The 27793-nt window shown below is 43.0% G+C and overlaps 1 protein-coding gene across 1 annotated transcript in view; it reads left to right on the forward strand.

The window, feature by feature from the left end:
• Positions 1-27793, forward strand: part of NECAB1 (N-terminal EF-hand calcium binding protein 1) — a 301490-nt gene that overhangs the window by 139945 nt on the left and 133752 nt on the right. Inside the window, exon 5 of the mRNA XM_077493000.1 lies at positions 13314-13411. Coding sequence (XP_077349126.1) covers positions 13314-13411 — 98 coding nt within the window. The remainder of the gene's footprint in view (positions 1-13313; positions 13412-27793) is intronic.

The following is a 27793-nucleotide window of genomic DNA, read 5'->3' on the forward strand; positions in this document are numbered from 1 at the left end:
CATGCGTCTCAATTAAAGTCCCAAAAGCCCCGTCAATTGCAACAAACATTGAAAGAGCATGAAAAGTGGTTTAGATTACCATCTGCGCTATAAATGGGCATGTAGCCAGTGCCTTATCTAAATTCAGGGGCCACAGAATGGCTTCCACCGGCTACATCCACTGTTCAAAAGCATACTGGTAGATTCTTTGTATCTAATATTTTATTATAGTGGCATTAATGGCAGATTATTCTTTAGATCCTTTGGAATATTAAAGCACTTCCAAGCACAATTTTGATTCATCCCGCAACTTTCAGTACTTGCCAACTCGAATCAGATGTTTTATGCAGGCTAAACAATCTGGCAGGAACTAGAAGGGGAAGCATTAAAGATCTATTTTTGCTACCTAGTTGAACAGTAGCAATTATTAATGATGCATACAACACAAGAAGAACAGTTTTAGGCTATATTAATCAAATTCCCTCTTTAGTTGTCAATGTGGCTTCGTTTAACTCAATATAACTGGACCAGAGGACACCTGGAAGGTTAATTATGGATAATTGGTAGTTAGCTAAGAAGCTATTTGTCTACTGTTTGTAGCTGTAACATGCAATTTCAGGTTGTCCACTCTGGTGTACCAGAAATAGTCTATAGAAAGACATTTTTTTCCATTTTAGATAACATAGGATAAACATAGAATAGAATAAAAATCGTTTTCCAAAAAATAGGTAATGTTTCAAACTTGTTTTCCTGTCTAATGCTTATCATATACACAATAGGAGGTAAGGGGGTATCTCTCTAACATGTGTGGATATTCCCTTTTGTTTGTCAGCAGAACAAGTTTACCCATTAGACAATTCCCCCTTACATCCCGTTCTCTTGACAACTCAAAAATGTTGAATTTCCCTAACCCTTTATGTATTGGAGACAATGGTCACCGATAATGAGGATGAATCTCGTCTGTGGTTACACAGCAATGAAAAAAAAATAAAAAAATTGTAGCCCATTCCACCCATGGCGTGGATATCCCTTGAAATTCACAAATATTCTTCCTGGCATGGATGAGATTACATTTTTTATAAAAGATAAGCAGAGAGAAGAATGATCTCTTTTGTGTTCTTACATTCACACATTTGAAGACACATGTATATGGGTCCACATAAATATTACAGATGAGGAGTATTTTGCAGTATATCTAATTTCTTCTGCAATTATCATTATGATTATACAGATAAATATTGACCATGTAATACATAGAAATTTCCAGCTGTCAATTTAACAGCCAGTAATTGCCAGTAATAGTAGCAGGGAGCGCATCATTAGATGGAGAGGTGCAAATGTAGGAGATACATTCCAGAAAAATTTTTTTGAAGCTTTTTAGAATTTGTCTCCTATGTTTACAATCTTCAAAGTGATTAAAGCTGAAGTTTAGCATCATTTGTTTTGGGATACAGCACCAAACACATTAGTTATGTGTAATGGTGCATATACCATTACTTGTAGGTATCTTCTTCTGCTACAAACCTTCCATTCTGTGACTTCTCACAGTCCTGAGATACCATTCTTCAGCTGCTGTCTTCATCTACACGGAAAGGTTGTGTGGAGGCTGCAGTCAATTTTTTCATATTTGGCAGCTGTGAGGGATCACCGAGGGGAAGATTTGTGGCAGAAATCAGGAAATGGAATGCACACCATTACACATAACTGATGTGTATGATGCTGTATCCCCTACAAATTATAGCAAATATCAGCTTTAAAGCAGTTATTTTTGTAATAATGCACAGTAACAGAAGAGCCGTCAGCACACCTAATGATGAGAGGTAACACACAGAAGGAAAAGGAGAATTGTGTAGACAGATCTCAGCCAGCAGGCAGCAGAGGAACAGCAGGTAGGCAGGCAGAGGTGGGAGGAATGACTGAATTACAGTGCCTTGAAAAAGTATTCATACCCCTTGAAATTTTCCACTTTTGTAATGTTACAAACAAAAACATAAATATATTTTATTGGGGTTTTATGTGATAGGCCAACACAAAGTGGCACATAATTGTGAAGTGGAAGGAAAATGATAAATGGTTTTCCAAATTTTTTAGAAATAAAAATGTGAAAAGTGTAGCGTGCATTTGTATTCAGTCCCCCGTGTCAATACTTTGTAGAACCACCTTTCGTTTCAATTACAGCTGCAAGTCTTTTTGGGTATGTCTCTACCAGCTTTGCACATCTACAGAGTGAATTTTTTGCCCATTCTTCTTTGCAAAATAGCTCACGCTCTGTCAGATTGGATGTAGAGTGTCTGTGAACAGCAATTTTCAAGTCTTGCCACGACTTCTCAATTGGGTTTAGGTCTGGACTTTGACTGGGCCATTCTAAAGCATGAATATGCCTTGATTTAAACCATGGCACCACCAAGTTTCACGGTGGATGGTGTGCTCAGGGTAATGTGCAGGATTCGTTTTCTGCTACACATAGTTTTTTTGCTGTTAGGCCAAAAAGTTCAGTTTTGGTCTCTTCTGACTAGAGCAACTTCTTCCAAATGTTTTCTGTGTCCCCCTCATGGCTTCTTGCAAACTGAAAACGGCACTTCATACGGCTTTCTTTCAACAATGGCTTTCTTCTTGTCACATAATAGTTGTCCTGTGGACAGATTTTCCCACCTGAACTGTGTATCTCAGCAGCTCCTTCAGAGTTACCATAGGGCTCTTGGCTGCTTCTCTGATTAATGCTCTTCTTGCCTGACCTGTCAGTTTAGGTGGACGGCCATGTCTTGGTAGGTTTGCAGTTGTGCCATACTCTTTCCATTTTCAGATTATGGATTGAACAGTGCTCCATGAGATGTTTAAAGCTTGAGATATTTTTTTATAACCTAACCCTGCTTTAAATTTCTCCACAACTTTATCCCTGACCTGTCTGGTGTGTTCCTTGGCCTTCACGATGCTGTTTGTTCACTAAGGTTCTCTAACAAACTTCTGAGGGCTTCAGAGGACAGCTGTGAAAACCATTTATCATTTTCCTTCCACTTCACAATTATGTGCCACTTTGTGTTGGTCTATCATATAAAATCCCAATAAAACACATTTACATTTTTGGTTGTAACATTACAAAATGTGGAACATTTCAAGTGGTATGAATACTTTTTCAAGGCACTGAGTAAATTGCTTTGTCCAATCTGGTCTTGGAATGTTTCTGTGACAATAGCTAATAAGTTTAAGAATTTTATTTTTATATCTTTCCTTTCACATATAATAAATGTATTTAAGTGCTGCCTGCAGTAAGCAGGGGTATTTGGGCCCGGTCAAGCCAAAGGTAGTCAAACAAAGATGGTGGTCCTACCATCATAAAATGCAAAGGAGTACTGGAATGAATTGCTGCATGCAGTATGACCTAATAGGGAATGTGTTAAACATTGACATACCTTGAGGAGGGGGTGGGAGTGGTCTTCCCAGGTACAGCCAGCTTGTAGGTACTCCAGGCTGCATCCTCTATGCACATTACTGCTGTGCAAAGGGTTCCTGCAAAGCCACATTGCCCACAGCTCGGCAAAAGCACATGCATAGCAGTAATGTGCCTGTCCTAGTATGTACAGACCTTAAATACAGAGCATCTCAGAACCAAGACTTCTCCTAGGCTTCTTCTTGGCTCTGATGTGTTTCATGCCATAGCCATAGGGAACTGAAAGACAAATCAACCAGCGCTGAACATATAAAATAAAAAAATATATATAGAACTCGTAATTAAATACTGCAGCTAGCATACTATAGGTCAAAATACCAAATCCCATGATGAAAACTAAAATACAACAGTACAGCGCAGATAATAAAACATAATACACAAAATTATAATATAAATAAAACGGAATGCAGAATAGGTGAGGTAAGCATCAAGAGTCCACAAGTGCAGGGTGTCTTCTTCCAGCAAAGCAAAGTGATGATGTGATCCCTTCCACCAATGGATAAGATGGGCTCTCACCTTAAGCAATGGACCCCTGGCAAGTCAGACAGGTCAAAAAGGCATATCCCCACCAGGGGTTAATCACAGACATCAGCATTCATATACAGGTGCTCCTGGAGTATAATCCTTCTCAAATCCCATATACCAGCACAGTTCCGTAACATGTAAAAAACATAAGATGACAACATCTAGTGCTCTCCGTATCAAAATTTATTAGAAAAGACAGAATAAATTATAATGCACTCACATAATGTGGCACTGCTCTCCAGTGCCAAGTTACAGGCAAAATCGAAACCAAATTGACACACATCCATGCACGGATCAGCGTTTGAAGCAAGCGGGTGACTTCAAGGCTAATGTCACGTGGTCCGTACGCGTTGCATCCCCGAAAGTAGGCGGGACTTCATCAGCGGCGACGCCGTGACGTCGAGCGGCCGCTTTGTACTACTAACGCTGATCGCAATAACCAATAAGAACTACTCCCGTGCGCAGGTCGGATCACAAGGGAAAACATTACAAACGTGGCCCCGGAAGTGAGAAATACACGTACGACCAGGCACAGGAGAGGAGAGAGAGGATAATTAATAAACCTACCAGAAGTGCATATTATACTAAAATAGGACACCGTTCCCTACATCCTCATCAATTAGCAAAGCGGGGCAAGAGAAGCCTCAAATGGAAGCGGTAAACCAAAAGTGCAAACTGCACTTCCAGCATTTCCTTAGTAAAAAATAACTATAAAAATATTCCACAAAGAAACTTACCTAAAAAGGCAATAATAAATCACTAAAAATTAGAAAGTGACAAAATCATATATGTATTCACTTTATATAAATTCTACTCAAGAGAATATATATTCCTCATCTGATCCATAACTGAACCCAAGGAGAACCTATACCAATAAGTAAATGTCTCTAAAATTAACAAATAAACCAATAACTAATGACGTCACCCCTAGCAACCCTGATCCGTGCATGAGAAAAAAATAACAAAACACACACACATATATATATATATATATATATATATATATATATATATATATATATAAATAAATAAATAAAAACAAATATAAATCACCTGTCAGAAATAAAACAATTTAAATCAAATTCTACGTTCAGGCCCCCAGGGGCCAGAACTTTAGTTTCATAAATCCAATAGGATTCTCTCCGACTCAATTGACGTATAAAGTTCCCTCCACGTCAATGCTTAATAACTTTTTCTATACCCCAAAAGCTCAATCTTTTCGGACTTTGTCCGTGAACTAATTTAAAATGCCAGGATAAATTATGTGTTTTAAGGCTTTTTTTGATGTTATTAACATGGTCCCCAAGTCTGACATGAAGGGGCCTAGAAGTCCTACCTATATACTGAAGGCCGCAGCCACACTGGAGCATGTATACGACCCCCATAGTCGCACACGTGATTAATTGATCAATTTTATATTCCCTGTTGTTGGTTGCGGCCACAAAGGACTTTCTCTTTTTGATATTGCATTTAGAATGTTTACATGCTGTGCATCTTCCACATGCGTAAAAACCTGACAGGAATGAGAATAGCCTACTCTCTGCCTGTACTGGGGGGGTCAATAACACCAGGGGCTAATTGGTTTTGCAATGAAGGCGCTTTTTTATATACAAAGGAAGGGTGTTCAGGTAAAAGTGGCCTTAGTACACGGTCCTGTCTTAAAATAAACCAATTTTTTGGACACTGTAGTCTAATATCATCCTAAAATTAGCCCCACCCATGTTAGATTCTTTCACTCTATCAGAGACTAATATGGACCTATCCAACTGTTGAACCCTAACGATCTCATTATCGAGTTCTAATTTGTTGTAGCCTTTCTCTTGGAATCTAGAAGACAAAATTTGTGACTGACTTATAAAATCCTCAACATTAGAGCAATTTCGTCTAAGTCTGACAAACTGTCCTCTAGGAATGTTACACAACCAAGATTTGTGATGGCAGCTCCCCAGAGGAATGTAAGAGTTACGGTCAGTTGGTTTAAAGTAATTGTTTAGACACAATTTATCACCTTCCCTCCTAATTTCAAGGTCCAAAAATACCATCTTATCCTGGCTAAAATTCCAGGACAGCTGGATATTCTTGGTGTTGGCATCCATGATACTCACAAATCTATCTAAACTAATTTGATCACCTTCCCATACCATTATTAAATCATCGATAAATCTCTTATAACAAAGCAATTCCGGGGGGGCGATTATGGAAGACCACATCCTCCTCCCAGTGAGCCATAAATAAACTGGCCACACTGGGAGCAAACCTAGCTCCCATAGCAACCCCCCTTGTCTGCAAATAGAACTGCTGGTTGAACCAAAAATAATTCCTGGTCAAAAAGAATTCAAAACATTTGAGAAGATACCTTTTATGACCTTCAGAAAGATCAGAGAATTTAGACATGGCCCACTGTACCAAAGCAAGAGCATCATTATGCCCAATGGTTGTGTACAGTGAGCCTACATCAGCAGTAACAAGTATACATGATGTAGAACATTTCAAAGTCTCAAGGATTTAGATAATGCGTTTAGTGTCTTTGAGAAATGCCTCAGTTTTAGACACCAACGGTTGTAGGAAGCTGTCAATATATTGACCCACCCAGGAGGAAATGGAATCAATCCCATTTACTATGGGCCTACCAGGGGGGTTGACACAATCCTTATGTATCTTTGGTAGGCTATATATAATTGGAATCCTACAAAACAGAGGATCCAAATATAGTCCCTCTTTTTTATTAAGAATATTCTTTCCTTTCCCCTCTTCTATCAACCAATGTAGTTCATCTTTGAACATTATCATGGGGTCCTTACTCAAAACCTGATAGGTGTCTACATCATTTAAAAGTCTATTCATTTCAGACATATATTTAGTCTTGTCCAAAATAACCACCCCCCCCCCTCCCTTGTCGGCAGGACGTATGATAATATCATTCCTGTTCTTCAGAGACTCCATACCCTGTTTAATATACTGGGGATCTTTAACTTTACATATTTTCATTTTATCTAGATCATTCAGTACCACATTCTTAAAGACCTCCAAAAACTTATTATCAGTATTAAGGGGATTAAAGGTGGATTTATTACGAAGATTTGAGTGATGATTCTCAAACATCCTCACCTGTCTTACTGGATTAGAGAGAAAATATTTTTTCATGTTTAAATTTCTAATAAATTTCTGAATGTTAACGTAAGTATGGAATTTATTAAAATTACTAGCAGGAGCAAATTTAAGTCCCCTATCCAAAACTTTCAGCTCATTGTCACTAAGTGAACAGCCACTTAAATTATAGATACCAGCTCCTATTGGGGCCTTTGTCTTTTGAATTCTCCTACCCCCTCTCCTTCCTCTCTCTCTTTTCTTTTTCCAACCTGACTGTTTGACTGAGGAGTTTGTTGGGATTTATGCCTCCACCACTCTTGGTGGTTCGGTTGTTGGACATAGGGACCCCTCCCAGATCCACTCTGTGCCCCCGTAAAATCCCCTCCTTCACAAGCTCCATTGTATTGTAATGGGGCAAACCTATTAGAAACAGGCAGAGGATTGTCCAACGGATACTGAGGGGGACCTCTGGAAGAGTTATAATCCTGTTGGTAACCCCTCTGTCTATTAGGTGACTGATAATTATAATAGTACTGGGAGTCATTCCTAAATGGCTCCCTTTGGCCCCAATTTTTATTTCATTTCCCCCGATTTTTTCCATAATTATTATTACGAACCCCCCTACTTGGTAAACCACCCCTATTATTGGATGGAGCAGGCATGGGGTATTCTGGTACCGAAATAAATTGTGAACTGGAGGGAGGTGCAGGGGATTTAATATCAATCTGAGTGGGAATATTGTTAGAAATATCACATTCCGATTGATTAATCTTCTGCCATTTAAACACATTCCTCACATTAAAATCATTAGAATCTCTGATGAATTTTTTCCTTTTCTTATTTTGAACCTCAGAGTCCCATTTAGTCACTTTATCCCTTAATTCAACAGAAAGCCTTGAAAAATCAGCACTATCTTTAAATGGCTCAATAGAGCTCCTAATCTCGCTGATCTGAGATTCTAAAATGGCCATTTTTCTCTGCTTTCGTTTCAACAAGAATTCCATTAATTCTAAATCTTTCTCAATAAAAAAAGTCTCCCATTCCAACATGGATTCCTTATCCAGAAGTCCCTCGTTAGGAGGAACATCCCATCTTAAATGACGGGGTATAAGTTTAGCTGGAATATATTGTTGAAAAGAGACAATGTCCCACCAGGCCGCAACCAACAACGGTGAATATAACATTGATCAATTAATCACGTGTGCGACTGTGGGGGTCGTATACATGTGGCTGCGGCCTTCAGTATATTGGTAGGACTTCTAGGCCCCTTCATGTCAGACTTGGGGAACATGTTAATAACATCAAAAAAGGCCTTAAAACACATAATGTATCCCAGCATTTTAAATTAGTTCACGGACAAAGTCCGAAAAGTTTGAGCTTTTGGGGTAAAGAAAAAGTTATTAAGCATTGGCGTGGAGGGAACTTTATACGTCAATTGAGTTGGAGAGAATCCTATTGGATTCATGAAACTAAAGTTCTGGCCCCCGGGGGCCTGAACGTAGAATTCGATTTAAATTGTTTTATTTCTGACAGGTGATTTATATTTGTTTTTATTTATTAAATTTATTTATATATACATATATATATATATATATATATATATATATATATATATATATATATATATATATATGGCACCGTGTTATATATATATATATATCGGACCGTGTTGTCGGGTAATCCGACTGTGTGTGGGCTCCATCGGACTGTTTCCGTCGGAATATCCGACGGACAAAGTTTTAGAGCTGGGCTATAAAGTTTTCCGACAACATGATCCGATCGGACTTTCATCTCACTTAGCACCCAGGCTCCAAGAATGGGAAGGCAGATGCTCTTTCACGCACCATCACAAGCACCATCTTGTCCCCTCAGAATTTTCTTCTGATTCAGACTGATCTAAGGTTGACTCTCAAACGGGCCTCTGCTCGAAGCTCAGAAACCGAGATCTCTGCACTCAGAAAACAGGAAGGACTCCTATGGCACGAGGAAAAGATTTTTGCTCCCAAGGGAGCCAGACTGCAGGTCCTCAAGATCTTTCATGAACATCAGCTTGCCAGCCATTTCGGGGTCCATAAGACATCTGAGCTGATTCAGCAATCCTACTGGTGGCATGACCTGAGGCAACATTGCAAGGACTTTGTAGGTTCCTGTACAACCTATGCCTGAAATAAAGGAAGTCAGAGGAGAGCTTGGAGTCTGTTAAGACCATTGCCTTTCCCAGACCACCCTTGGAAGATACTATCCATGGAGTGAATTTACCCCTCTCTGAAGGTTTCTCCAGCATCCTGGTGGTGGTTGATTGTCTGTCAAAGATGGCCCACTTTCTGCCTCTACTGAGTTTTCCCTCTGCCATGGATATTGCACACGCCTTTATCAAGGAGATTGTAAGAATACATGGCTTTGCAGCCAGGTGCGCACTGCGCATGCACGAGTCCCGTTGCGCTTTGCTATTAGCCAGGCAATCTTCTGGGACCTGGGACCTGTGACATGTCCCAGAAGATTGCTGGCAGGGAGGGGCCACCTAGGGAGAGAGGAGGAGTTACCTATGCAGCCGTGAAGAGGAAGGAGGAAGTGGGACAGGAAGTCCCACTAATAAGAAGACCCCCCCAAAAAAAAAAATGACATGCCAAATGTGACATGTAAAGGGACGAGGAGTGCTTAAAGCGGAGTTCCACTTTTGGTTGGAACTCCGCTTTAAATGCGTGTCTCAGTCATGAGCAGGAGCATCAGTTCAGGTGTTATATACTTACTGCCATTTTTCATAGGCTGTAACTTCTACTGTATTTCCTCTGGCCTACCACTAGTGGGAGGGCCAGCTCAGCATTTAGCCAGTAATCAATGCAGTGATCTGATGATGCTTTCTGGGATCCATGTACTAAGAGTTCCTGGCACAGGAAACATTACCCCTAGACACACCCCACTAAGGCTACTGTGAGTATCCCTCTGAGGAAATTACAGCACCACACATGGCAGATCTAGAGGTTCAAACGCGCTGGGTTAGGGAGCCTCCAATCAGCCAATAGCTCAAGGGCCCTGGTTCTCAAAGTCCTAACCCTGGGAATGTTCCCATGTGTATTTCTGAAACAGTAGTCTGGGTTGACCTACTCTTTGATGACTATTGACCCCTCCTGCTTTGCAGTGGTCTGTGAGTGTACTTCATTGGTAATGGTTCTCTGTGCACTTGTTGAACAGTGGTTTATGATGTCCTAGTCATGATATAGTCATGGATAGCAATTAAGCCTTAACTGTATACTGCTTGTAAAGCAAACTATTGTGTCCTAGTTACACACAGCCATTATCCCCTTCTGCTATGCAGTGGACTGTGAGTATACTTTCTGAGTATTGTCTTACTACAGTTGTACAAAGGTCTATGGTTGACGTGTCAAAAATGACTCCTCCTGCTCTGCAGTGGTTTGTTGAGTGACCCTTGTTGGTAATGTCTCACTGCATTCTGTTGGTGCAACAGCCTATGGTGACTTTGTCATAGCCATTAACCATTCTACTTGCAGTGATTTGTGAGTACCCCTTGTTGGTTATGTCTCACTGTTTATCTGTTTTAACAGTGGCCCCTGATGACCTAATCACACATGGCCATTAACCCCTACTATTCTGCAGAGGGCCTATAAGTAAATCTTTTGGCAATGTCTCTCTGTCTATTGCTTGTTCAGAGGCACATTATGACCTGCTTATGCACAAGCAATTTAGCCCCTTCTCTGCGGCAGTTTGTGTATACCCTTGTGGGTAATGTTTCATTGTATGCTTTGTTTACTGTCACCTTTGGTGATTTTGTCGCACACAATCATTAGCCATGTTGCTCCTCGGTGGTTTAAGAAGTGACGATTGTTGTGAAATATTTTCAGAGTACTGTGCGCACAGTGGCCTATGGTGTTCTGTTTACACACGGTCATTAATCCTACTTCTCTACAGTAGTCTGTGAGTAACACTTGTTGTACCTTTTCACTTGTGTATAAATTGTACAGTGGCGTAGTCAAGGTTGTTGACCCCTGTGGCTCTACAGTTGGTCAGTGAGTGAACCGGTTGGTTTTGTCCCACTAGGTTACTGTTTGCACAGTGAGCTATGGTGCACTTGTCATTTAATTCCACCTGCTTTGTGTTTTTTCTGTGTGTATCCCTTGCTGGTAATGTCTTACTGCCACACTATTGATGGCCTCTGGTAACCTTGCCACAATGTCCATTGCTCCTCCTGCCTTGAAGTGGATCTGTGAGTGCCCCTTGTAGGTACAGTTTCACTTGAATGCTGTTTTCTTGTATTGCCTAGGGTTCCACAGCAACAAATGGCTCTTATCTCTTTTCGATTAGTGGTTGATTCTCACTATTGGTGCGGTGGCCTACCTAGTCACTATTGTTCATTTGCTGCTCCTAGTCTACATTTGGTTACCCTTGATGGTACTATTTAAATTGCATACTGTTTGCATGCTGGTCTGCGTTGACACGCCAGCCCATTAACCCCTTCTGTAGTTGGTCCTTTAGTCATCTTTGCTTTTGCCTCTGGTGCCTTGGTCAATTTCCTCCAGAAACTTTATGTGGAGGTGTACCCTTCTGATGCAGTAGTATGGGAGTACCACCTAGCCAGAATTATTTGCAATGGCTTTTCTAGACCCACCTGATTCCTAAGTAAGTCTCTTCCTAATATTGATCCCAGGACTTTCTGGAATTGTGTCTTACTCACCTTGGTTTGGAAGGTCTTCATACTGCTTGAATTCAGCTTCTCTCCCTGGGATCATAGCAGAGGGGGCATCTGCCCTTTCTTCTTCCTTCAGGTACAAAGTCCCACATGGTGATTAACAGGTTGGTTGTTGCTCCCTCCATATGGGGAGCCTTTTGGCCTCTGTGGAGCTTGAAGAATGTCTACCGCCTGTCCCGGCACCTGCACATCTGGGAACTTGCTGCCTTTTTTTTTTCAAGTGGGGTCCCTCCTTGGGCCTGTCCATTGCACCTTTTCCCAAGACTTTCCAGTGGAATATTGGATGTACTTCTTCTGAAAGCCTAGTTGACTCATACTATAATAAATAAATAAATACTCCGTCATCCAACATCCTTCAGATTCAGTACAGACACTACTAAGCTCCCAACTCTCCAGATTTCAGTGCTGGATCTGTGTGATCACTTGAAGTATGTGAACCTGATTCTATTCTCAGCCCTATTCACAGATTTTTCCCTACAATGGAAAGCTTCAGGCTATTTGATTCCATATTCATATTCTGATGTCCAGAAGTTGACTGACCCTGCATTTGGCTTTGGGGTCTTGGAGTCCTCTTTGGGCAGTCCATTATCCTTTTTTTCACTCCAGTCTGTTACTGCTTGCCATTCTGGCAACATGGGACTTGAGGGTGCAATCTCTGGGTAGTCCCATTCTCCCTTGAATAGGATGTTTTCCTTACCAGTAAAATTTATTGGAGTGCAGTACAAAACAAAGGCCTCTCCCCTTTATTATATCCCTATTCCTTACTACAAAACTGAGCCTTGCTGGGAGTGGGAAGGGTTATATAGTGGATTTCCCAGCAACTTTCCTTTTCGCCAGTGTCCTTTCACCTGAAGGTAGCTGCATATAACCCAGGGTTAAGGATTAAATATCCTTTGTCCTGTACTGTACTTCAAGAAAAGGATTTTTCTGGTAAATTAAAAATCCTGTTTTTTTTTTAACTGGAAAACATAAAAAGCACCCAAGAATTTCACTCTGAATTAGCCTGATTAGCTTTTTTACACATTTGATTCAATGTGATGTTGACATATGAATTTTAATGTGGTTATAGCCCTAATGAGTAAGCCCTGAATGCCACATTTATACTCAAAAGCTTTATCCTTTGTGCCTAATTAAGTAAAAAAATACCAGCACAACAATACCAGCGCCTCTTTAATTGGAATTACATACGGGGTGGGCACCGACAGTGTAAGTTAGAGTATTGCATATTAAATGCTCTCTCATTGCAAAGAATACGGTAACATGAGATTAGACCAGCTAAAGTTGACTTTTACAACATGAGCAACAAGCAAAACTTGCACACATGCAGAATTGAGCAGTCATAATACTGTACAAGGTGTCATACTAATAGCTTTTGTGGTTAATAGCTTAGAAAAGCAGCATTTTTTTTTTTCACAGAAATGGTCACAGATTTTCTGCCATAATAACATAACTGGCTCTTTGTTTTTGGAATGTAGAATATATTATTTTCCTGCTATAGATTGCATGTCTCACTAGTACTGTATATTATATTATATTATATTATAGTACACTATATTTCTTTTGCAGATTACTTCTCACAGCATTTGGGGGAATATGAAAGTGTGCTGGCAGCACTGGAAGCCCTTAACCTTTCAATACTGAAGGCTATGGACAAAACAAAAAAAGTAGGAAAATAGTTTATTTCTTCAATAAAGTAGCCATATGCAGCCCTGTACTTGCAGTTAGTTTGACCAGATTAAACATTGATTGTAATATGTGTGCAGTGTGGTATTTAAATTGTCTGTAAAGCTAAAACATTTTTTTTTTGTAGGAATGGATTAAAACCCATATAAAGTTTTTTTTTATTTTATTTTTCTGCTGTATGTGGTCCTCTTTGGTGATGTTTTTTAAAGCGTTGTCATAGGAGCAGGTGTTCTCATTGGATGATTTTCCCTCACCTCTTGCTAATAACTAATGGATTTTCTGTCATGGTGACATTAATTATTTAACCACTTTCAGACCGGACCATTTTGCTGGTCAATGACCAGAGGTCTTTTTACAATTTGGCACTGCGCTGCTTTAACTGGTAATTGCACGGTCATGCAATGTTGTACCCAAACAAAATTTGCGTCCTTTTCTTCCCACAAATAGAGCTTTCTTTTGATGGTATTTGATTGCCTCTGCGATTTTTTTTTTTTGCGATATAAACGTAAAAAGACCACAAATTTTGAAAAAAAATGATATTTTCTACTTTTTGTTATTAGAAAAATCCAATAAACTCAATTTTAGTCATACATTTAGGCCAAAATGTATTCAGCCACATGTCTTTGGTAAAAAAAAGTCAATAACTGTATATTTATTGGTTTGCGCAAAAGTTGTCACCTCTACAAACTAAGGTACGTTTTCTGGAATTTACGCAGCTTTTAGTTTACGACTGCCTATCTCATTTCTTGAGGTGCTAAAATGGCAGGGCAGTACAAAACCCCCCCAAATGACCCCATTTTGGAAAGTAGACCCCCTAAGGAAATTGATAAGTGGCATGTTGAGCCCATTGAATATTTTATTTTTTTGCCTCAAGCGATTGAATAATGACAAAAAAAAATTTTTTTTTTTTTTTTTTACACAAAGTTGTCACTAAATGATATATTGCTCACACATGCTATGGGCATATGTGAAATGACACCCCAAAATAAATTCTGCTGCTTCTCCTGAGTACGGGGATACCACATATGTGGGACTTTTTGGGAGCCTAGCCCCGAAAACCAAGCACCGCCTTCAGGCTTTCTAAGGGCGTAAATTTTTGATTTCACTTCTCACTACCTATTACAGTTTTGAAGGCCATAAAATGCCAAGATGGCACAAAACCCCCACAAATGACCCCATTTTAGAAAGTAGACACCCCAAGCTATTTGCTGAGAGGCATGTTGAGTCCATGGAATATTTTATATTTTGCCACAAGTTGCGGGAAAATTACAAACTTTTTTATTTTATTTATTTTTTTCACAAAGTTGTCACTAAATGATATATTGCTCACGCATGCCATGGACATATGTGAAATGACACCCCAAAATAAATTCTGCTGCTTCTCCTGAGTACAGGGATACCACATATGTGGGACTTTTTGGGAGCCTAGCTGCATACGGGGCCCCGAAAACCAAGCACCGCCTTCAGGCTTTCTAAGGGCGTTACAGTTTTGAAGGCCATAAAATGCCAAGATGGCACAAACCCCCCCAAATGACCCCATTTTGGAAAGTAGACACCCCTAAATTTATGGGTACACTAGTGAGACTAGGTAATAAATGGCGGGTGCCCTGAAACTATAAAAAAAATAACTAACCAACCAGCGTCACCTGTAACAGTTATATGGTGATCACTGGTGAAAGGGTTAACTAGGGGGCAATCAGGGGGCTTTATGCGGTAGTATATGGGGGTCCCTGGCGCTATAAAAAGCTGCGGCGAACCTAAATACCTACCTGCCTAACTAGCGTCACCTGTGACACTAATACAGCGATCAGAAAAATGATCGCTTATTAGGCTGGGTTCACACTGGAGCGATGCAGGAACGCCACGAATCCGCGGCGGGTTCCCGCATCGCATGCCTCCCGGCGGCAGTTCACACTGCCCTATGCGAACTGCTGGGAGTGTCAGTGAAATGTTAATGACACCCCCAGATCAGTTCGCATATCGCAGTGCGATCTGCAAACTCGGATCGCATGGTGTGAACACCCATGCGATCCGATTCTGCTGCGGACCAAAAAAAGGGTCCCGTGTGAGTTTGCGGCGGGTGTGGCGGGTGCGACACGAATTCAGCCATACTATCTGTATGGCTGAACTCGAATCGCACAGAGATCGGATGTGATTTGCACTGCAGTGCGGTGCGAATCACATCCGTTCTCATAAACCGCTGCAATGTGAACCCAGCCTTAGTGACACTGGAGACGGGGGGTGATCACGGGGTTAAACCTTTATTGGGGGGGTTAGGGGGGTACCTTAGAACTAAAGGGGGCTAACCCTAACTGCCCTAACAGTTATTACAGTCACAAATGACACCCGCCGGGTGATCAGGGGGTTAAACCTTTATTAGGTAATAATACCTGAAACTAGGTAATGCCCTGAAACTATAAAAAAATAACTAACCAACCAGCGTCACCTGTAACAGTTATATGGTGATCACTGGTGAAAGGGTTAACTAGGGGGCAATCAGGGGGCTTTATGCGGTAGTATATGGGGGTCCCTGGCGCTATAAAAAGTTGCGGCGAACCTAAATATCTACCTGCCTAACTAGCGTCACCTGTGACACTAATACAGCGATCAGAAAAATGATCGCTTATTAGGCTGGGTTCACACTGGAGCGATGCGGGAACGCCACGAATCCGCGGCGGGTTCCCGCATCGCATGCCTCCCGGCGGCAGTTCACACTGCCATATGCGAACTGCTGGGAGTGTCAGTGAAATGTTAATGACACCCCCATATCAGTTCGCATATCGCAGTGCGATCTGCAAACTCGGATCGCATGGTGTGAACACCCATGCGAACCGATTCTGCTGCGGACCAAAAAAAGGGTCCTGTGCGAATTTGCGGCGGGTGCAGCGGGTGCGGCGCGAATTCAGCCATACTATCTGTATGGCTGAACTCGAATCGCACAGAGATCGGATGTGATTTGCACTGCAGTGCGGTGCGAATCACATTCGTTCTCATAAACCGCTGCAATGTGAACCCAGCCTTAGTGACACTGGCGACGGGGGGTGATCACGGGGTTAAACCTTTATTGGGGGGGTTAGGGGGGTACATTAGAACTAAAGGGGGCTAACCCTAACTGCCCTAACAGTTATTACAGTCACAAATGACACCAATGCAAAAAAAAAAAAAAAAAATGCAATTGGTGTCACTGTGACTGGGGGGGCAGGGGTAATTGGGGGGGTGATCGGGGGGTGAAGGGGGGGTGTGAGTGTGCCTGGCATGTTCTACTGTGTAGTGTCGTGTTGGTGCAACTCACCGATCCTCTCTCCTCGGTGCCGGAACGAAAACTACCGACACGGAGGAGAGATTACATCACTTCCTCTCCTGTGTTTACATTACAGGAGAGGAAGTGATGTCACGGAGCATTTCTATTCGTCGGGAGCGATCGCGAGGGGGTGGCCATGAATGAATGGCCGCCCCCTCATCCCGGATCGCTCCCGAACGAATACCGACCGCCGCAGGCACCGGGGGGGGGCCCGATCGGGCCCCACACCCGCGGGAAGGCAGGGACGTATATATACGCCCATATGCCTGCCCGTGCCATTCTGTCGACGTATATCGTCGTGCGGCGGTCAGCAAGTGGTTAATTAGAATCTTTCCAATGGGGACACAGACAGCAATAAAACCTTGACAAAAGTTGTAATACTTCCTTAGGCTAGGTTCACATCTATGCATTTTTGCTATTCATTTTGCATTTTTTCATTTGGGTATTTGATGCATTTTAATGCTTTTTGCAATTTTTGGGAGGTATTGATATTTGCTAGGAGGAGGTGTCTGTTGTCATGCATTGTACATGCATTTATGATGCAATTTCATTGATGTCTTTGGAGCCAAAAATGCACCACCCTTCATGTATTAAAGCCACTGCACCTTCCCATGCAAAAAATTGCATAGATGTAAATGAGACCTATAGGAAATAAGGTTAAATGAATTTTAGTGCATTTCTGTGGATCTGTAAATCCACTAAAAACACATAGATGTGAACCTAACCTTACTGTATCCAAAACTAAAAAAATGCACCGTGGTCTCACAGAGACCGCTGAGCCCCATACTAACAATCTGGACCTAGAACTTCCGATTCCGGGTTACCCAATCGCTGTGATAGTCTCTGATTGGCTATCACAGTGATCAGTCACCCCCGTTTTCTCTCTCTGTGAATGGAAAAAAGTAAATAATAATAATAAAAAAAAATACCTAAATCAAGGTTTGATCAAGGTCAGTGCCAGCGTTAGTGTTTGGGTCAAAATTCAGGGTCAGTATTTTTTTGGGACAGATTTTTTTAAATTAGTATCAATGTCAGTATTTTTTTTATTTTTTGGGCTAGTTTTCCTTTGATAATAAAATAAATCGGGAGCTATACATTACCCTTTACCACCAAAAGAAAGCTCAGTTTCTCCTGAAAAAACAAGGTATAATCCACCTGGATGCACAAAGTAGTTGCGATGATGTGTACGGTTTAACTAACACATGTCAACGTTTCAAAATTGTGCTTAGGCATTAGGATTTGTTTTACTCTTAGGTGTGTTAATTATATTGTTTCAATATTCTGATTGTGTGTGCAAAAAAACAGTTTTAATGGGCTATTGAGGAATATTTACCAACTAAAAACCTAATTTTTTTTCTGTCGTGGCATGGTATGTTGAAAGAATGTTTTTCTAGAGTGTTATACAAATTGAAAATAATTCAAGTTTGAATCAAACAAAAGAACAAACATATGGTATCCCAGCAGGAAATACTGCTATACAGTACTATATAAGACAAATAACTCAAGTTGTCTAGAAAAAATCTATGCAAATCTGATGTGTGTTCCCACATTACCCGAAACAAGCCTTCAGATTGGGAGTTCTGCCTTGATTTGGTGTGTGCTTGTTAATTCTCACAAGCCATGCTGGTTATATTTTGATTTCCCACAATCCCCAATCAAATGAGGTTACCAAAAGTGGTGCTCCCAGGAGCAATCTTAACTCAAGCAACAACCTGGATCAATAACAGATCGCTCACCTTTTCCTATGGTATTGTTCCCTCCCTAGCTGGAGTAACAAAGTGTCACTCTTTTGATTCTTTCTTTCTAGTTAGTAAAATTTTGCAGTATTCTATTGGGACAACATTTAGGGGAAGTGGTTCCTATCTATGGGTGGTTGTGCTGCTGGAGATGTGCCACCAAAGGCAGAATCACTTGTCTGACATCGTTCTTACAAAACTTGCTAAAATCCAATTTTATTATTTGCTCTTGACTTCCTTTTCCTCCATGTTTTTTTTAAAATCAACTAGTGACTACCTGAATTTATTAGTGCAATGCCATCACACAGACATTGAGACCTGTATGCTTCTAATTTAAGGGGAGATTTTGATAACTCCATATCAGTCGCCTTAGCAGCCAAATCTCAGCCCGCTTGAAGGGGTTGGTGGGTAGGGATGAGTCGAACACCCCCCGGTTCGGTTCGCACCAGAACTTTCGAACGGACCCCAAATTAGAACCCCATTGAAGTCTATGGGACTCGAACGTTCGAAATGAAAAGTGCTAATTTTAACGGCTAATATGCAAGATACTGTCCTAAAAAGGGTTTGGGGACCTGGCTCCTGCCCCAGGGGACATGGGTCAATGCCTAAAATGTTTTTTAAAATGGCCGTTTTGACGGGAGCACTGATTTTAATGACGATTAAAGTGAAAAAAAGTGAAATATTCCTTTAAATATGGTGCCTGGGGGGTGTCTGTAGTATGCCTGTGAAGTGCCACGTGTTTCCCGTGTTTAGAACAATCCCTGCACAAAATGACATTAAACAGAAATAACACCATTTAAAACTGCTTGCGGTTTTAATGTTATATCTGGTTCCTGCAATATGGTTGAAAATCATTGAGAAAAATGGCATGGGTAGCCCTCCCTGCCCATTACCAGCCCCTTTAGGTCTTGTACGCATATTAAGGGGAACCCCGTACCCATATTAAAAAAAGGAAATGCGTGTGGTCCCCAGGCCCTATATACTCAGAACAGCAGTATACAGGCGGTGCAAACAAGACAGGGACTGTGTAGGTTTGTTGTGTTAAGTTGAATCTGTTTGTAATTTTCAACTGGTACATTTTTAAAGTGTAGCTCCAGTCAAAAAAACTATTTTTAAGCTTTTTGGAAAACATAGGTAAGGGTTATCACCCCTGTATAATTTGTTTTGTCGTCCATCTTTTTTCATCTCACTTGCTGTTGTCTCCTTCCGTTTGCAAGTAGGAGATGTTTGTAAATTGGATGTTTGAAAGTAGGGGCCTGCCCTATATGCTCTGCAGAAATGGCGGAACAAGGTGTTGGTTTTGCTACAACATTGTAAGCCCTCAAAGTGACTCTTGGTGGGCGCTGGAGCGCCCTGCTGTGAACGATTATATCAAGAATTGTAATTACATGCCATTGTTGAACAGTGGTAGAAAAATTGACCTTTGGTGGTTGTGGTGCTGGTGCCACAACACTATAAGTCCTCACCGTTACTCTGGGTGGGCACAGGAAGGGGCCCTCCTGTGAAATATTATATCAAGAATTGTAATTACATGTCCCTGTTAAACAGGGGCAGAAAAATTTGGCCTTAGGCACTGCTGCTGGTGCCACCACACTGCAACCTCTCCCATATACTCTAGTTTTATTGCAGGAATTAGCCCTGCTGCAAAGCATTGCATCAAAAATTGTACTTAAACGCCCCTGTTAAACACGGGCAGAAAAATTGGGCCTTAGGCACTGGTGCTGGTGCCACCACACTGCAACCTCTGCCATATACTCTAGTTTTATTGCAGGAATTAGCCCTGCTGCAAAGCATTGCATCAAAAATTGTAATTAAACGCCCCTGTTAAACAGGGGCAGAAAAATTGGGCCTTAGGCACTGGTGCTGGTGCCACCACACTGCAACCTCTGCCATATACTCTAGTTTTATTGCAGGAAATAGCCCTGCTGCAAAGCATTGCATCAAAAATTGTACTTAAACGCCCCTGTTAAACAGGGGCAGAAAAATTGGGCCTTAGGCACTGGTGCTGGTGCCACCACACTGCAACCTCTCCCATATACTCTAGTTTTATTGCAGGAATTAGCCCTGCTGCAAAGCATTGCATCAAAAATTGTACTTAAACGCCCCTGTTAAACAGGGGCAGAAAAATTGGGCTGATGGCATCAACCAGAACCAGAAATGTTCTTCCAACATATCAGCAGAGGAGGAAGAGGATAGACAATCAACATAACAGGACAGTCACTCAGCATCAGCATAGGCAGTCTTGAAGGGATGTGATATTTCAAAAAAAAATATTCTGTTACATTAGCTTCAGGTGCTTGGTAGCTGTGGGTGATCCAAGACTGATTCATCTTGATGAAGGTCAGTCGATCAACTGATTCGGTGGACAGGCGCACCCTGTGATCGGTAACAAAGCCACCAGCAGCACTTAAGGTGCGTTCCGAAAGAACGCTGGATGCAGGACAGGCCAGTAGCTCAATTGCATACTGTGCAAGCTCTGGCCAGTGATCCATCCTCAAGACCCAGTAAGCCAGAGGATTTTCGGTGAGAAAGGTGTCCAAGTCTGACCTTGCCCCTAGGTATTCCTGCACCATGTAAATCAGACGCTGGCGATGGGTGCTGGAACCGATCATACCTTGGGGCTGCGGACTAAAAAATTGTCTGAAAGCATCAGTCAGACGGCCACCTTCTCCACCGCTCCTTCTGACCAATGCCTCAGCAACACGTTGTCCAGGACCAGGAGTTTGTAACCTCTCTGGGAACGCGTTGCACAGACCTTTCTGCAAGGCCTCCCGGAGATGTCTCATCCTCTGCTCTCTCTGCGATGGCAAGATAAGGTCGGCAAACCTTACCCTTGTACCGTGGATCAAGGAGAGTGGCCAGCCAGTAATGGTCCCTCTCCTTGATCCGAAGAATACGAGGATCCTTCCGCAGGCTTTGCAGGATCAGGGAGGCCATGCAGCGTAGGTTAGCTGAGGCATTCAGTCCGGAGTCCTCTGGGTCACTAAGGACAACATGATCCGCAGCTACCTCCTCCCAGCCACGTACAAGTCCACGTGTTTCTTGGGACTGTAAATCATCCCTACAAGACTGCTGCTGCTGATGCTGATGCTGAGTGCCAGCCTCCACCTCCATGCTGACACAATCATCCTCCTCTTCCTCCTCCTCATCCTCTTCCTGTGTGATGGGTGGCACAGCAGGAACACTGTCTGGATAAAGGGGGCCTTGAGAGGCAAGGAAGTCCTCCTCTTCCTGCCTCTGTTCTGCCTCAAGTGCCCTGTCCATTATTCCACGCAGCGTATGCTCCAAGAGGTGGACAAGAGGTACAGTGTCACTGATGCATGCACTGTCACTGCTCACCATCCTTGTGGCCTCTTCAAACGGTGACAGGACAGTGCATGCATCCCTGATCATGCCCCACTGGCGTGGTGAGAAAAAACCAAGCTCCCCTGACCCTGTCCTGGTGCCGTAGTCGCACAGGTACTCATTGATGGCCCTCTGCTGCGTGTGCAGCCGCTGCAGCATGGCCAATGTTGAGTTCCATCTGGTGGGCATGTCACATATAAGGCGGTTCTTGGGCAGGTTCAACTCCTTTTGGAGCTCAGCCAGCCGAGCACAGGCATTAAATGATCGGCGGAAATGCACACAGACTTTCCTGGCCTGCTTCAGGACATCCTGTAAGCCGGGGTACCTGCCCAAGAACCGCTGCACCACCAGGTTAAGGACGTGAGCTACACAGGGCACATGGGTCAGTTGTCCCTGTCGGAGGGTGGAGAGGAGGTTGGTGCCATTGTCGCAAACCACCATTCCTGGCTTAAGCTGGCGTGGCGTCAACCACCTCTCGGCCTGCCCCTGCAGAGCTGACAAAACATCCGCCCCAGTGTGGCTCCTGTCCCCCAAACAAACCAGCGCAAGCACGGCATGGCATCGTTTTGCCTGCATACTTGCGTAGCCCCTGGAACGCCTACGGAGCACCGCTGGTTCTGAGGACAGAGCACTGGAAGAGGCCATGGAGGAAGAAGAAGAGGAGGGGGTGGAGGAGAGAGGTGTGTCACAACCAATAGTAGCATTTTGGAGGCGTGGTGGCGGAACAACCTCCAACACTACTGCACCTTGTCCTGCATCCTTCCCAGCTGCCAGAAGAGTGACCCAATGGGCTGTGAAAGACAGGTAACGTCCCTGTCCATGCCTGCTGGGCCATAAATCAGCGGTAATATGCACCTTACCGCTGACCGCCCTGTCCAGCGAGGCAAGGACATTGACTTCCACATGCCGGTAGAGAGCCGGAATCGCCTTCCGTGAGAAAAAGTGGCATTTGGGGACCTGCCACTGAGGAACCGCACATTGTACAAACTCACGGAAGGGAGCCGAGTCTACCAACTAAAAAGGCAGCAGTTGAAGTGCTAGCAATTTAGCCAAGCTAGCATTCAACCGCTGGGCATGTGGATGGCTGGGAGTGAACTTCTTTCGCCGGTCCAGCAGCTGGGGCAGGGACATTTGCCTGCTATAATTGGACGTGGGTGTACCGCTAGCAGAGTTCCCGGAAGCACTTGACTGTGACACACCTAATTCTACACCTTCATTCCTCTCAGAGCAGGTTTCAGAGAGGACTGAAGGTCAAGTGGGGTTGGAGATGCCAGCTGATGAGGAGCAAGGAGAGGTCCGCTTTGTTCTTTGGTGTGGGTCTTTGAGGTACGCTTGCCAACGAGCTGCATGGCAGGTCAACATATGTCTGGTCAAGCATGTGGTGCCCAAGCGGCTGATGTTTTGGCCACGTGAGATACGCTTGAGACATATGTTGCAAATAGCCTCCTCCTCCTCCTCCTCCTCTCTCCTTCCAGGCACCCACGTGGAGTCAGTGCCCTCATCATCCCCTCCCTCTTCATCGCTGTAGCAAACCTGGCAGTATGCTGCAGCTTGTGGAACATGACTGCCAGATTGCTGTCCTTCTTGAGCATCCCCTCTCTCTGCGCTCACGCTACTGCCTTCCTCTAGCTGAGTGTCATCATCAGAGCCCACAAAACACTGGGCATCCTCCTGGAGCATGTACCCAACACTGTGCTCAAAGAGTTCAGGAGACTCCTCAGGAGGACGTGGTGGGTCTAGGGAAGGAGTCACTGATGATGACATTGAGAGGAGGGAAGACGATGCGTTGGCAGCTGCTTTGCTAGTACCCTGAGCCTGGGTGAGAGAGGATGAGGAGGATGAAGAGGGCTTGGTCATCCACTCTACCAAGTCGTTGGCATGTTGCGGCTCAACATGTCCAGCTGCCGAAAATAAGGACAAGCGTGTCCCATGGCCACGTGCTGATGACAATGCACCGCGTCCATGACCAGCACTGTTGTCTTTAGACAGAGCCTGCTTGCCCTCTTTTATCGGCTCGCGCCTGTCTGCCTCTCCTTGCTGGCCTTCCAGACATGGTAATGGCCTGAAGGGAGTTGGGTAAAAAAGCAGTTGGGTAGTGTATATTGTGCTAGAGGCACACAACACCCACTAACTCCTGCAGATGCCTTTATTATAGAACACCAGAGATAAAGGGGTATATACAGATGTATACTGTGCTGTGCTGGAGGCACACACAACTTCCAATAACTCCTGCAGATGGCAAGTGGGCTCAAATAGAGAAGAGCTATGTAGGTGGATATAGCGGTATGTACTGGGTACAGAGCACTCAGACAGCACGCACTATCTCCTAACACTACTGACTGCAAGCTCTATTATAAAAGATAGATCACTAGCTATATAGGTGAGGTGAATATAGCGGTGTATAATGCGGTCAGGGCACGCAGACAATAACCACTACACAACAGCAAGATCGAAAATTGGCCGAAAACAATCGGTGTGTACTGTGTTGAATGTACACAGAACACCCACTGCTTCAGACGCCAACACACTACACAAGGCCGCCACGCTGGCGGCCTTATATAGTGTGGGGCGTGCACTACACAGCCTGAGCTATGATTGGCCACAGGCATCCTGCCTGTGGCCAATCATGGCTCTCTTCGCTGCCGGCACTGCAATTGGCCAAGCATGCGGGGTCACAATGAATGCTTGGCCAATCATGAGCCAGCAATGCACTGCGCCATCGCAGTGCATTGTGGGCTGTGAGCGCCACACGAATTTGGCGCGAACGGACCAAAATGTTCGGACTTCACCGAGCGGACGAACAGCCGATGTTCGAGTCAAACGTATGTTCGACTCGAACACGAAGCTCATCCCTATTGGTGGGTGGCATTTGGTTGGCCCCTGAAATACATTGGCTTTTGTTTTTCTATTAGTTTTGACCCCATAGTCAAGAATAATAGGTTATATGGACTTTTGGACTGATACTTTGGTGCTCTGTTCCTTCTGTTAATGTAAATTCCTCAACTTGGGCTTTTCCCACCTTTGTGAGACAATTCCCTCACTTTGTGATTTCTGAGCAGCTAGATTTGATAAGAACTACTATGAGCCTGCATTTGAAGAAAGCTGAGTATCAAGTCCAGCACCTCCATCTCATTTTGTTTTAATGATTTTGACTTGGTATCAGCCTATTTTAACATCTGTATAACAGAGCTCAGGCTAGGAAAAGGGGCTCTCAAGGAACATACTGACAGGAGGAGAGGACAGATTGACATAGGTGAGCGCATTAGTCTGTTGTTTCTCCTTCACTGTCCAATCACAGTTTATGGGTAGGGACAAGACCTAATTGTACAGTAAGTCCCCTACATACAAATGAGTTCTGCTCTCAGAGCACGTTCATAAGTCCAATTTGTTTGTAAGTGCAACACAGCTAGCTTAGGTACCCAACTCACACAATCAGCCCTATAAATTACTGTAATAGATTTAGAAAACATTTCACACAAATAATACATGGAAAAAAAGGTTAAAATATTGATACAGTACTGTATACAGCAAAGTACACAGACCCACAACCACCAAAAATGTGAACTAACTCACACGATTGGACATGCAAACGTATGTTCTTATCTTTGAAAGTTCGCAACTCGAAGGTTTGTATATAGGGGACTAACTGTATTACTTAATTGCATTTTAGGAATATAAGGTTTGCAGACTGGATATTATGTATAAATATTTGGAATTAATAGGCAGAAAGACAAATCCTCTTGGTAGGTTTAACAGGTCACAAATGTTTATTTCATCTGTGTATTTAACTGTTTGCTTGGATTTACCAATGTAAAATTGCAGGTAAAAGTACAAAGAGAATCAAGTGTTTTTCCTTTCCACAAACAATGTTTTACTATCTTACAAACATACATAGCAGCTTGTAAAGTGCAGCAATATATGTAGTTCTTATAGAAGATTTTAAACAAAATGTGAGTGAGGCCACCTTATTAAGTGTTCTCAAAATCCAGTTCACACCAAAGAGAGACATATTAAAGTGGTTGTAAAAGCAGGTATTTTTTATCGTACTGCTTTCTATGCAGTAAGATAAAAAAAAAAAACTGTTAGGCCGCGTACACATGGGCGGATTATCCGTCCAACTAAGTCTGTCAGACAATCCGACAGACAGTCCGTCCTACTTTTGAATGAACGGACTTGACCACACACGATGAACAGACAGTCCGCTGAAAGCTTGCGCGATGACGTGTACAGCACGTACGACGGGACTAGAAATACGACGTCCAATACACTGCAATGCAACCTTCGGCTGTGTGAATCCTTTCTGAGCATGCGCCATACTTAGTCCGTCCAACTTGTCTACTCACGAGCGGACTGTCCGCTGAAACCAAGTTTGGACGGACTGTATTACGGAAATTCCGAAAGACTTAGTCTGCCAGACTGTCCGCTGAAAAAGTCCGCTGAAGCCCACACACGAGCGGACTGTCCGCTGAAACACGTTTCAGCGCACTAAGTTGGACAGACAATCCTCTCGTGTGTACGCGGCCTTAGATGTTTCCCTTTGGCGAGGTAGGTGAAAAGTATGATAGCAGGCAGACCTAACCCTATGTTATGCTTTTTAATTGAGGCTTTGGGGTTCATTTATTAAAGGCAAACAGACTGCTCACCTTGCAAGGTAGTTTTTACTACAAGGGAATTTTCCCCAGAGCTTAATAAATAGGGTGAAGCTCTGCTGACTTCCACCATCCAATAATGTGCAAGCAAAAATGCTGTTTTTTTATTTTCCTTGCATGTGATTGCATATTCTTTGCAAAGTGAAACTTCACATTTACTAAGCTCTAGGGCAAAGTCCCTAGCAAAGTGAACAGTCTACTTGCCATTAGTAAATCAACCTCATTGTATCAGTGTTGTTTGCCCCTGAGGATGTCCTACTGGACACTGATGTAACACATTGTTGGTTCATACTGTATGACAGCATTCCCTGTTATTTTTGACAGTTTTTCATGATATTGCATTTTTTGAGTTTTTGTATTGTGTCTTTAGTAGTGATGGCCGAACGGTTCGCCCGGCGGTCGTTTCGCGGCGAATTTCCGACATTCGCGGTCCGCACGTTCGAACGCCTTTTTCCGTCGTTCGCCGCGGCGGACTTACGTGTTTAATGTATACAAGAACTTTAACCTTTGGTGACACGTTTATCATGTGATACAGGACAGCCAATTGAGACATGACAGCACATGGACACTTGTACATTCCCCCTAACCTATAAATACACCCGATCCGGTGGCCATTTTACATTCTTTCTTCTGTTAAGATAGGGACAGGTTCCTGTGTGGAGTAGGGAGAGATAAACCACTAGCTATTTGGTACACAAAAGTTCTTTTCAGGACTGGTATAGGTGTTAGGTGTTGATAGGTTTGCTGTGCTGCTGATTCTTGCAGCAGCCTGAGTGTCTTTTGTTAGTTTAGAGAAAGGGAAAGGACGGTGTATGCTACAGGGACAGCCAGATTAGTCTTTCATCATCATCATCATCATCATCATCATTAGCTGTTACTATCAAGGTCCACAAAAGAGCTGTTCCAGTAACCACTAATCGTTCTCTTTTTTTGCCAATTTGTATAGGGACAGGAAGGAAGCAGTGTTGTCAGGCAGTGAGGGTAATTTTAAAGACTTGCTGTTATTATTAGTTCCACAAAGGTTCTTTTCAGGACTGGTATCAGTGGTACAGTAATAGGCTTGTACATGTATAATATTCTTTCTTCCAAATATAGAAAGGATATTATACTTGACTGCTGCCCTTCTGCTGCAGTCTGCTAAACATTCACAACTCACTTGTTCCACAAAAGTTCTTATAAGGACTGGTAACTTGGTATAGGGTGCTACGGTACATAGGCTTGAGTGCGGTACAGTCTGCTGTTCTGTAAGGACCGCTATCGGTCCACAATAGATAGGGTTGACGTGCACCACTGCTGACCGCTGCCCTATACTGCAGCAGTCCTTCAGCGGTA

The sequence above is a fragment of the Lithobates pipiens genome, unplaced genomic scaffold, assembly GCF_037356315.1.
Source record: "Lithobates pipiens isolate NorthernLeopardFrog02 unplaced genomic scaffold, aLitPip1_a1.2 Scaffold_19, whole genome shotgun sequence".
NCBI lineage: Eukaryota > Metazoa > Chordata > Amphibia > Anura > Ranidae > Lithobates > Lithobates pipiens.